Here is a 12,084-nt window from a genome sequence, read left to right on the forward strand (position 1 = left end):
CTTATTACTTTGAACGTGGAAAATCGTGCAATAAAAGCTTTCAGCGATATTCTGCTTCCTTGATCAGTTCTTCTGTAAAACAATGTTCTCTGGTGATGAATCGAAGTTTCATTGATTCGAAACAGAAAAATTAGGTTGTTCTGGAAATATTCGAATCAAATACAGTCATCACATAGAAACCTTTTATGCAACTCTAAATGTACCAGTAATCAAATTTAAATCATCCATCCCACTTCGCTCGTTCGTCCAGGCCATGGCGACAAAGTTCTTTCCACTCAGCTGGAAATCCGAGCGGGGAGGCTCTACTGATTGATTTTAATCCAAAAGAAATCTCTCAAATCAAGTAAAGCCTGTGTAGTATACACCCCCATTTTTTCCTGTCTGCTTCCCTCTCTAAAATTGTCCATCAACAGCAAGCAAAAGAACGACAGCCCGAAATGAAAGCGATGACAAGAGAAAACAACCCAAGTACAAGTTTGTTTTTTTCTTTCTTGCTACTCTACTTCACCCCATTGGCCCTTTGGCCTCTGGTCTCTAAAATCGAACCCCGACTTACCCTCGACCAATCACTACTGCTGCCTTCCGGAAAGTTGTAAAGTCGTCCACAAATGATTTATTGGAATTTGATGGCGAAAACTATGCGATTGGCTGTGTTTTTGTTTGGCCCCGTTTATTTCGTCCTCTCGCAGCACCACTTTCTATACCTCCTAACTCTTATTCCTCGGCCTGACCGTTTAGTTATGGGATTTTGGAAAATTAAATGAGTCGTGAAAATGGAAGCTTTTTCCTTGCCTCCTCCCGGGAGGTTTCGGTACTTTTTTTTCTTCTATTTGTTTATCATTTGAATTGTCACGGCACGACACGGGCAACTTAAAAACTGCTGAGCTAGTTTTCTGAGACGGATTTCTTTTTTTCCAATCGATGGATTACTTAGAAGGTTCAAATTAATTTGAATTTGGAAGTTTTAGCTCTTCTGGAAGCAAAACAATTGAATTTGGATTACTTCTGTGCCTAAATGGTTAAAGAATTCAAATTTAATTTAATCAAATTTAATTAATTTACTTATAAAATCGACTTTTTTTTCTAACCTTATCTGTATTGTTATAAAACATTTTTTTGTTGATTTTTGTCTGTTCTGAACTGGGCACAATCATCCAAGCGAAAAAAATCCATGTCACAGACTGCCGTTCGAAATTGGTCAAAAAAATCCAATAGATTTCGGGAACATCTCAATAAGGGTATATACGGGCGCCAGTATTGGCGAAAAATTGGCCTCAGCCATAACCTCAAACTTTGATGAGCTGACGGCCTCACCAGTGATGCTAGGCGCGTTACTGAAATCAGTATTTGTTTTTTTTTTAAACTAATTATAATATTTCTGAATTGATTAAATTTTTAAACAATCAACAGCTAATCGTTTGAATTCATTACGGGGCGTCTCTAATAAAATTGATGAAGATAAGCCATCTTCCGCTAATGAATTTTCAAGGTGAATTTAAAACATCTGAAATATATTTTCATGTACTGCTCGGTAAAGTAAAAAAAAATTGTTTCCAACTTCTAAACGAATGCAAAATCATTCACTGTTACAAAAAAAAGTAAATTAATAAAAGTAACGTTGAGGTTGACTATGAAAATAATAGCCTGCATGCTCTGATTATTTATAACATTTTCACATAATTCGCTACATCGTTTAAGTGTGCGATACAGACAGTTGTTATTCAGTTCAGATAAATGTTGCGTTTAATTTCTTATTCTAATAGAAATCTAGGGGAAAGTTGCAAATTCTCAGTACTCATGAAAACGTTTTTCAATAAAAATTCAATCTAAAATATAATCATTTTCCAAATATCAATGCACTTGGCAGCCCTGACCACCCTAAAAAATCAAAACACGAGCATCTGTGTGTCGCTTTTCCACAGGGCGAATTTGTCGATATTAGTACCGCAAAATCGCGTTTATCGTGCGCCCTTCTCAAAAATTGATTCTGTTCTCCCATGGTTTGAGGTTAGGGCTGAGGCCTCCTGCTAAGGTGGTGTTCGTGTAAAACTGTCAATATATCCTAATACCGATCATCAACGGTCGATCAACTGGCACAAGCAGAATATTTTATTAGAATTTTAACAGCAAAGTAATAAAATTGGGTCCCAATGAAGGTACCTATCGTTAGTCAGAATGTTTCTTTCGTCGAACCTAAAAATTATCAGTCATAAATTATCTTTAACAAAATTGGAAAATCAAACTGGTTTATGTTGAATTTGTTTTTCGTTGTATGCTGAAGAAACCATGGGAGCAAAACTATACATTGTATTTTTGTGACCCTTTTTCTTCAACGTCATTAATGAAAAAGAAATTGGGTTTTGAACGTTGTATTAAGATTTTTTTTTTTAAATACATACTTATCGGATCAATAATATTCCACATTATTCGAACGTTAACTGAACAAAATAAGCCCGCACAGATGGCCTTAAACTAAGGTGGCCAGATGGCCTGGTTTTATTCGGAATTTCCCGGATATTTAAATTTGAAATTTGGGAACAGTCCGGCCCTGCTCGGTGGCCCGGATTTCTGTGAAAAAGCTCTGATTTTACCCGGATTTGTTTGGCATATCAAACAAAATAAAACAAATAGTGTTGTAAAGAGTTTTTAATTTTTGAATTGTAATTTTTGGCTCTTTACGGTCTGAGATTTTAATCAAACATCTTTTTATTTGAAATACCCGACGTTTCGACCATATTTTGTGGTCTTTTTCAAGGGAACTATTCTTAAATGTGAAAACTCAACTCAGTTTTTTTTTCCAACGGCTACGTGTCCAGTATTTAAAGCTCTGTGGGGAGTATTTTTGTTATCATATTTGCATTCAGTCAGTGCAAAAAAAAAAAAATAATCATGAAAGGTTTTTATCAAGCCTAAAATACGATTTTTTTTTGATTTTCTGTGTTTTAACATTTTTAGGCACAATTTTCCCGTATGTTTGGATAACGTGCCGCCATTAAGCCTACCATTAAGTTGCCGGGATTTACAGTTGTCAAATTTGAAATCAAATGCCCGGATTTCGAAATTTAAGATTTTAGGTTTGTATGGGAAAATTGCATGTGTGCCAACTTATAAATTTTCTAAAGTAAATTTTCTGCAAAACAACATTGACGATGATCGTAACTTTCTTTTTAGGCAAATAAGTTATTAGCATTGCAAAACAACAAATTCAACTGCCATCAATGCTTGTGCTTCGCGAAGTATTGCATAAAATTAGCCATGCAATACCTCGCTAGGCACCCAGCCAGTTTTCATAATGGTATATGACGTTTCAAAAAAAATCCTGCTGAAATACTCAACAAACTTTTATTTTTAATCTTCATAGTTTATATTAATCTTCTATATATATATATATATATATAAAAAGTAATTTCCGTTTGTTCGTTTGTATGTTTGTCTTCAATAGGCTCAGCTGCCTTAAGAGCTAGAGACCTGAAATTTGGCATGGGTGCTCATTAGGACCAGGAATGATGAAAAATGTTTTTAGATTTTCGGATGACCCCTTTTGAAGGCGGTCGTCCATACAATAACGGTTTTATTCCCCCGAACCAAAAGTCATGGCACCCATTTTTTGAACCGACTTTCGTTTCCGTTTGTTTCGTTGGCGGGATTATTTTCACCATCGCCATGAGCAGGCTATTAGAAACGACCATCCAGAGCTCACATGTACTGGATAGCAAATCGAAGCTTGCTGAGCATTTAAAATTTGAAAGTGAAAATTTTGGCGGGTGTTTTTTTGTACCTTCTACTGTTCAAAGCGCATGCTACCAGTACGAGATATTTGGATACAATTATAAGCCTACATTTTGATTGAAGAATACAACTAGCCTGTTAGGAATATATTGACTAGAATAGTAGTGGCTTTCAAAGTGCTCTTTACCGCTGCTGGGGGGCTTTGAAGGTCAACCATTTTTATATTTTTCGAATTCCTCATAGAGATAGAAAATTTTTTAGATTCAGAGTTTATAAGTTCAAGGCTGCGATTTTAATGCTTCAATTGGAATTTTGATGGGGGATTAGAAAATTGATAAGATAATAAAATTTGAGGATTTGAGTTTTATCCAATTCGATTTCACTGATCAATTTCTAACTTTTGAGTTATCATTGATGACCAATGTGGTCGATTCTACCATCCATTAATGGGATGTTTGTGCCCATGAAAAAAAAACAGAACTCAAAAAAAAAACCTTTTTCATAATATAGAAATAGTGTTTTCGAAATGATTTATTTTCGATAACTTCAAAAAGCTATTAGTAGAACTTCCAACATTTAAGGTAAACTAATAATAAAACAGTAAGAAATTGAAAAGCGAAAAAAATACACACATGCAATTGAAAACATGCAAAGTGAGTTTCCAACATGCTCAACAAAATCATCCATATTGAAAAGTGGGATAATTCAACAGATATTTTCATTAGATAAGGGATGGAAAAGATAAAAAAGCAGTTTAATCTTTTGAAGATAAAACTATTAGGCCACATCTATTCAAGCTACCTAAGAATTGATGTTTGTAAAAAAATGAGGTATCAAATTCAAAATAAGGGGCCGGCTAAAGGGGTCGTCTATATTAAGTTTTCAATATCTTAGTCATCTTGCCATTTTTATACATCGGATTGGGTTGAAAATTGGCACAAAGGAGTTATTTGGGACAAACAATTGAATTCACTTATCCAAATTAAAGTCAGGGGTCGGCCTAAGGGGTCGTCCATATTAACTATTCACTGTTTTTGCGATATTATCGTTATTATACATTGGATTTAGATGAAAATTGGTACACGAGAGTTTTGTGGGACGATCAATCGATTTCAGGTATTGAATTCAGCGTAAGGGGCCGGCAATGGGGTCGTCCATATTAACCTTACATTATTTTTAAAATATCGTCGTTATTATACATCGGATTGGGATGAAAATTTGCTCACGGTAGTTTTCAGAGACGGAAAATCGACTTCAGATATCAAAGATTGTAAAAGAGGCCACCAAAAGGATTTTAACTTTTTGGCAATAATTGCGTTGTTATGCGACGATCAACTCGAAATTTTTAAACGGGGTTTTTATTTCATTCGGGCAATCAATTCCTGATTTCAAATGAAGAAGCAGACGACAGAAGAGGTGTTCGTCAAATATTTTTGCAATTATAACTTAACAATTAATTCGGAAAGCATCTGGAAAATATTTGCCTATTGACTTTCATACAAACTGTCCATGACATATTCCAAGTTGAAAGCGAAACGGAGTTCGTATGGGATCAGCTAGTTATCAAATAAATTTACCGAATTTTGTAGTCCTACTACTTTATTTTGTAGTTTTTTTTTTAAAGTTTGTCTTTGTCTCTGATTTTTCTGATTCTGATTTTTTGTATCCTAAAAACATAACCTTTTTGGAAGCCTAGAAATTTTAATAGTTGTAGTAACAGTGCGACCACAGTGACACTGATGAGATAAATTATTTGCCATTCAATGAAAAACACGAACAGCAATCAATAGGCACCTAGCCGTTGGGCAAAAACGAAATTTACAAAAACAAACAGACAGCAAATTCCCTTGAAAAAGACCAACAAAACTGGTCGAAACGTCGGGTTAAAAAAAAAAGAATCGTTGTTTGATCCACTTCCGAGACAGAAAAAGCCAAATTCGAATTGATAAACCTAGATTTTTTGATAAGAAAAACACTGTTGTACCTTTTGTCCTTTCCAAGACCCAATGCTCAATGGGGAAAATTCCCCTATATTTTTCAATTAAGTATGAAAAAAAGTTTGGACTTTAAAATTTTGAATCAAATGAGACCCTTTTTGTGTGATGTTTTCCGAGAAATGGAATGAATGCTGTTTGAGCCACCTCACGCATCGGAAAATGGAGTTCTGATTGTTTTACCCTCAATTTCCCTAAAATTTTAGACATCTTAACAACAAACCTCAGCCCACAGTGGCTAGTATTTGTCTGTTAAATTACACAACACAGTATAACACTTAGTAACAACAAAACGTCAGCCCACAGTGGATATTATTTGTCTGTTACATTACAGAACACATTATTACACAATGTAACAATAAACGTCAGCCCACAGTGGCTATTACTTGTCTACATTACATTACACTACACAACACAGCATTACACAGCACAGCATAACACTTAGTTACAACAAAACTCAGCCACAGTGGCTATTATTTATCTGTTACATTACACAACACAGCATTAGACATCGTAACAACAAATCTCAGTCCACATTGGCTATTATTTGTTTGTTACATTACACATCACAGTATTAGAAATCGTGACAACAAACCTCAGCCCACAGTGGCTATTATTTGTCTGTTACATTACACAACACATCATTACATAGTGTAACAACAAACTTCAGCCCACAGTGGATATTATTTGTCTGTTACATTACACAACACAGTATAACACAAAGTAACAACAAAACTCAGCCCACAGTGGCTATAATTTGTCTGTTACTTTACACAACTCATTATGACACAGTGTAACAACAAACCTCAGCCCACAGTGGGTACTTTTTGTCTGTTACATTACACAACACAGTATAACACATTTTAACAACAAACCTCAGCCCACAGCGGCTATTATTTGTCTCTTACATTACATATCACAGCACCCATCGTAACAACAATCCTCAGCCCCCAGTGGCTATTATTTGTCTGTTACATTACATGAAATAATTCATATGGAGTAATGAACTATGGATAAACGAAATTTGTTTAAAAAACTGAATTCTCAAGAAAACTTTCATCTATGTATACTGCGAATATCAAGTAGAAAATGTTGTTTTTCAGAGCAATTTAAAATCCAAAATTTGAAGAAAGCTTTAAAAAAAAATTTAACAGCCGTTGTTGATTATTTACCAAGTTTATTTAATTTAACTCGTCCATTCATTCATTGTTTAATTGAATGAAGTTTATTTTCGCTGGGCAGTCCTGTTCTTCTTATCCGGAATTTGACTTTTTCTTCAAGCTTCACATTCAAGGGATTCGGATGTGATTCAGGAGAAACATATCGAGCTAGAACGTGCACAAGAAACGTTCAACTGAACCAGATTGTTATGGTGATGCTGAGATAAGCTTGCCAGATTGCTCAATTTTACCCGGGCATGCCCGGATATTTGACACAAATTTTTAAAAAAAAATTGAGTTTCCCGGATTTCATTAAAAAAAGCCCGAATTTTGCACAGATTTATTCACTTTATTTCAGAAACAAACAAAAAAACTTTTTCCTAATTTTTATTTTTACGTCCCAAACACAATTTTCTAAGCATGTTTTATTTAAATAATCATGAACCGTTTTTCGGAAGCCTAAAATACGATCTAAAACTAGCTGAAGTATATTAATGAAAAAAATATATTTTTAAATGTTCTTTTCTTTCTTTTCTTTTAAATTTTTATTGAATAATTCCGTGGTTTTGACCGAATTTACCCGGATATTGTCCTGATTTTGGGTTGAAAATTTCGAAATCAAAGGCCTGGCTTTTGCCAGGTCCGTATATGTCTAGAAAATATTGTGGCAACCTTAAATGCTCAGAACTAAACAAATTATATAATCGTTAATTTAATTTATAATCTTTAATTTTGCATTAATATAATAAAAATTCTATTTGATTGATTTTCTGTGTCGAAACAACGAATTTAAGTTTTGGGTTTTTTCAGTGAAAATCAATGAAACTTCTTAAAATTGTTATTCAGTTTTACAGGCTTATCGGTGAAATTATAAGATAAAGGAAGCTTAGAAAAAAAAATACAGGAGTTGAATATTATCGAGGAGATATTTATAAGAAGTGATTTCATCGAGCACTGACGGACTATGAAGTGGTAGAACTGGAAAGAGTTGAGTCTACCTCAATTTTTTTTTCAGGAAAAAGCGGGATGGCGGGACATTTTCCAAAAAAACGGGACATGTCCCGCTTTTGCGGGACGGATGGCATGGCAACCCTAGACTTAACTGAAGTGCTTTTTCCGAGGAATCGGCTGTTTGAGCCACCGCACGCATCGAAAATATATATCCAAAATTTTTATTTTAGTTAAGAAAATGCCTGTTCGGACTGGGAGATTTTGAAGAAAATAAAACTTATCTAGAGTGAATTTTTTTTTGAGAAATCGAATGAAAGCTATTTGAGCATTGGAAAATGTATCTATGGCTGTTTTTACCCACAACTCCCCTACATTTTTCAATTAATTTAGAAAAAGCTTGTTCGGGCTGGAAAATTTAGAACCAAAATATATCTTATGTGTTTATATATATCTTGTGTGTTTTTCGAGGAATCGAACGCAGGCTATTTCAGCCACCGCAAGCATTGCAAACTGGAGTTATGGCTGTTTTACCCTCAATTTACCAACTTTTTTCAATTAATTGAGAAAAAAAGCTTGTTCGCACAGGACAATTTTGGAACAAATGATTTTTTTCCGAGGAACCAAATGAAGTTTATTTGAACCATCGCACCCATGGAAAAATTGAGTTATGGCTGCTTTACCCCTAAAATCCCCTACAGTTATAAAATATTTCAGAGAAGTGCATATTCGGACTTGATAATTTAAAACCAAATGAGACTTAAGCCTAGTCCACACTCGGCAACTTTACTGCGATTTCGGTTGCTGAGACTTTGTTTATGTTTTCATTTTTAACTAGACGAAGAGATGCATGTCTCAAGTCTCCCGACAGGTATGGGAGACTTTCAGCAACCAACATGTAAACATAAACAAGTCTCATCAACCGAAATCGCAGTTCATGTTGCCTAGTGTGGACTAGGCTTTATCTTGTGTGATTTTCAGTCCGAGGAATCAAATGAAGGCTATTTGAGCCACGGTACGCTTTGTAGAATGGAGTTAGGCTAAAATATTGATAAAAATGAGGAGAATTGTGGGTAAAACGGCTATAACTCCATTTTCCGTTGCGTGCAGTGTCTCAAACAGCTTTCATTTGATTGCTTGGACAAAATCACACAAGATAGTTCATTTTTTGTTTAAAAATTTCATGTCCAAATCAGTGTTTTTCTGGATTGGATTGTCTAGAGAAAAAAGGGGAATTAGAGGTTAAAAAGGCACTAACTATATCATCGGTCGTGAAACCGTGCGGCTTCTGAATCTATGTTCAATTGATTCTTCGGACATTTTCACTAAAGGAAAGTATATTTTCATAGATTTGGTTTATGTAGAAGGGAAGATAATTAATTTCTTCGCGGTTTACCTATACACTTTTCCCCAATTGGGCAATGTTTAAATCGAAAGTTTGAAGTTTTAAATTTTATAAAACTTGCTCTGGAAAACTTATAAACATTTCACTTATTTTTGTTATTTGAATACTTTTTTTTTATTGATCATGGTTTTCTAATAAATCTATGAAAAGTTAGAAAAATGATTCAAAGGAACGAATACGGTCGTGTTTTTTTCGGTAGCGCGTTTCTTCTACGTTCTTATACCTTCTTCAAATTTTCTGCTATGGATTTAAGGTGCTTTAAACATTTTACATTGGATAGGATAAAGTGAAGTAAAGTATAGTTAAATGTGAAGTTTAGAAAGCAGATACATTCATATTGATTTTAAAAACATTGTTTGGTAGACGAGCAAAGAAAAAAAGGCTGGCTGTGTGATCTGTTTTTTACTTGCGCAGTGCAAAATTCTACGATGCCCTGGTACAATAATGTGTTTAAGTAGTCGATAGCTGGTGAAACCAGGAAAATTTGTTTTAAAAAAGATAGTGATAGTGATCAGGGAATTTGGCAAAGGGATATTGCCGTGGCGCAGCCTAAATTTTAGGTCAATGAAAGGGAAAAAAGGATGTGGTCGCGATGGGCAAACGAAAGGGAATTTTCCTGATTGCTGCGATGCGCGTTGCTCATAGGCAACAGATATAAAACAAATATTTGGATGCAACCCATTTCCAAATGACTGGATTCAGGAAGAATTGGGAAACAGCACCGGCAGAAACATACCACCTTTTTACGGACTTTGGTGAGATCGTTTCATTTTTTAATTTTAATGCTTTAACAACATATTTATTTTATTTTGCTTATCAGTCCTATTTGCCAAGTAGGATTTCCCATGTATATACCCTTTTCCTTACCTAACTGAATACAGCACCCTGGGTCGCATGAGTTCTCTGCGCCTAAAAAGTTCATTTAGCTGTATCAGATCATCTTCATTATGATTACATTGACTTGTCACGGTGTGCATTATTGTACCACACTTATTTTTAAAACCAACACTTGAAATGAGTTTTGAATCCAGAAACTTGTTTTGGCATCTTGTGTTTGTTTTGATTATTAAGTTGTACTTTGTGTATCAGCCAATGCAAGATGTGTGTAGTCACCCAATGCTATGCTATGCTATGCTATGCTAAAAGTTAGAAAAATGATTCAAAGTAGCAAGTTTAAAGTTAAATTTAAATGCGCAATGTAAACTATATCAGTATTGACTTTGTGCTTTCAATATTAACAGCAAAACTTGTAATTCCTTATCTTTATTTTTATCATGTTCTCATTTCTCATTCAATGAATTAAATTTCCCAACCTATATTTTGTCGATTTCAGCTTTCAATTGTATATAAAATTAATATGTGAATTTCAAAAGTTATTTTTTCTAGCCTTTTCAGATAACCGGTAGAATTTGAGTATGAACAAATGATTTTATCTCAGGCTTTGATCACTGGCACCCTTATAATATAATTAAAAATTTTCTCCTTTTATTGTATTAAATTTAATCATCAACTTTGTGTTTTTTAAAGTTCTATTTAATTTTTTTTTCCTAATCAAGAATTAACATGTTAAATCGTGGTTTAATATTTTTCCAAATTCAAGATATTACCGCGATTTTTTTTAATCTACCCTTCAATTGAAACTAAAGAAATGGAATGTAAATTAAACTGATTGCTAACTATCACCCCTAATTCACTAATTAAGAATAAGGAACACCATTTTTTTTCGAGTTTGTGTGATGGTCGAAAATAGGAAAATGGATTTAGAAATCAATGCATTTCTGGCATTGTTATTAGTTGTAGTTTAATTTGAATTCTTAATAATATTTTTTCCCTTGTTATAATAAATTTAGCACTATTAACTGTCAAGGAACTGTCAGAACCTCTAGCTCTGGAGAATTCTCCATTCTATGAAAATATTTTTAAAACCTTAGAGAAACACTATCGAAACTCGGAACTTAAATCCCATTCATTGAACAAGAACTGTAGACGAAAGTTTGATAGAAGACTTCGCCTCCCAACCAAAGAAAACTCAACCCACATTCGACGCCAGTCCGTGGCACATAAACGCTCCGGAACCGATGATTATAAGCCGAAAATGTGTGTTTTTAATGTGCGAACTCTGCCACCCACTTCAACAAGTGGCGGTTTCACGACGAGGGTTTTGAACCGGCTTACAAATCGTGCTATGTTGGTCTTCGCTCAACCGATCCGATCGAATTTTATGAATGGAATGAATCCACATGTGGAGAGCAAAATGGAAGAGAAGAGAGCAAAAAACTCTCAATCAACGCATAAGCATAAGTTCTCCCAAGTTAGCCGAGACACATTGTTCTTCCGAGAGATGTTAGCGCAACCTATTGACAAATTTTGAAGTTACAGCATAATAAGGTAGAGAACATATTGTTGACACTTGGATATATTTTTCCCTATTTTGTTTTATGAAGAAAACTCAATTTCTTTATGGATAAAAACTAAATCAAATTATGTTAGTGGAAATTTTCTTCCCATTTTTTTTGGAATTTTAAAACTTTGTAATTTTTTCTTATTATTTTTTTCGGAAACTGAAAAATGTTGTGCTTCATTGGCGTCAGCATTGTTGACTGAAAAATTCTGCAGATGTCACTTTACAAGTATCTCTATGCTCTCCCTCGACCCGATGTTTCATTTTCTCTGTTTTCTTTTGCCTTTTTTTATTTTCAGATTCTCTCCTGGGCCCGACCGGAGATCAACACGTGTCAGTCGCCGTTCGAGTGGGCCTGCGGCCGATTCGAGGAGAAATACGCCGGGCACGCTTTCTTCGGCGTCAACAAGGGCGAGTGGAATTCGGACGCCTATCAGGACTATGAAG

The 12,084-nt window shown here is 34.6% G+C and overlaps 1 protein-coding gene across 2 annotated transcripts in view; it reads left to right on the forward strand.

Annotated features, from left to right (window-relative positions):
• Positions 1-12,084, forward strand: part of LOC129740565 (protein gone early) — a 376,826-nt gene that overhangs the window by 265,394 nt on the left and 99,348 nt on the right. For both annotated transcript variants that reach the window (XM_055732270.1, XM_055732271.1), the window contains exon 5: positions 11,937-12,084. In XM_055732270.1, the coding sequence (XP_055588245.1) occupies positions 11,937-12,084 (148 nt within the window). The remainder of the gene's footprint in view (positions 1-11,936) is intronic.

The sequence above is a fragment of the Uranotaenia lowii genome, chromosome 1 (assembly GCF_029784155.1).
Source record: "Uranotaenia lowii strain MFRU-FL chromosome 1, ASM2978415v1, whole genome shotgun sequence".
Lineage (NCBI taxonomy): Eukaryota > Metazoa > Arthropoda > Insecta > Diptera > Culicidae > Uranotaenia > Uranotaenia lowii.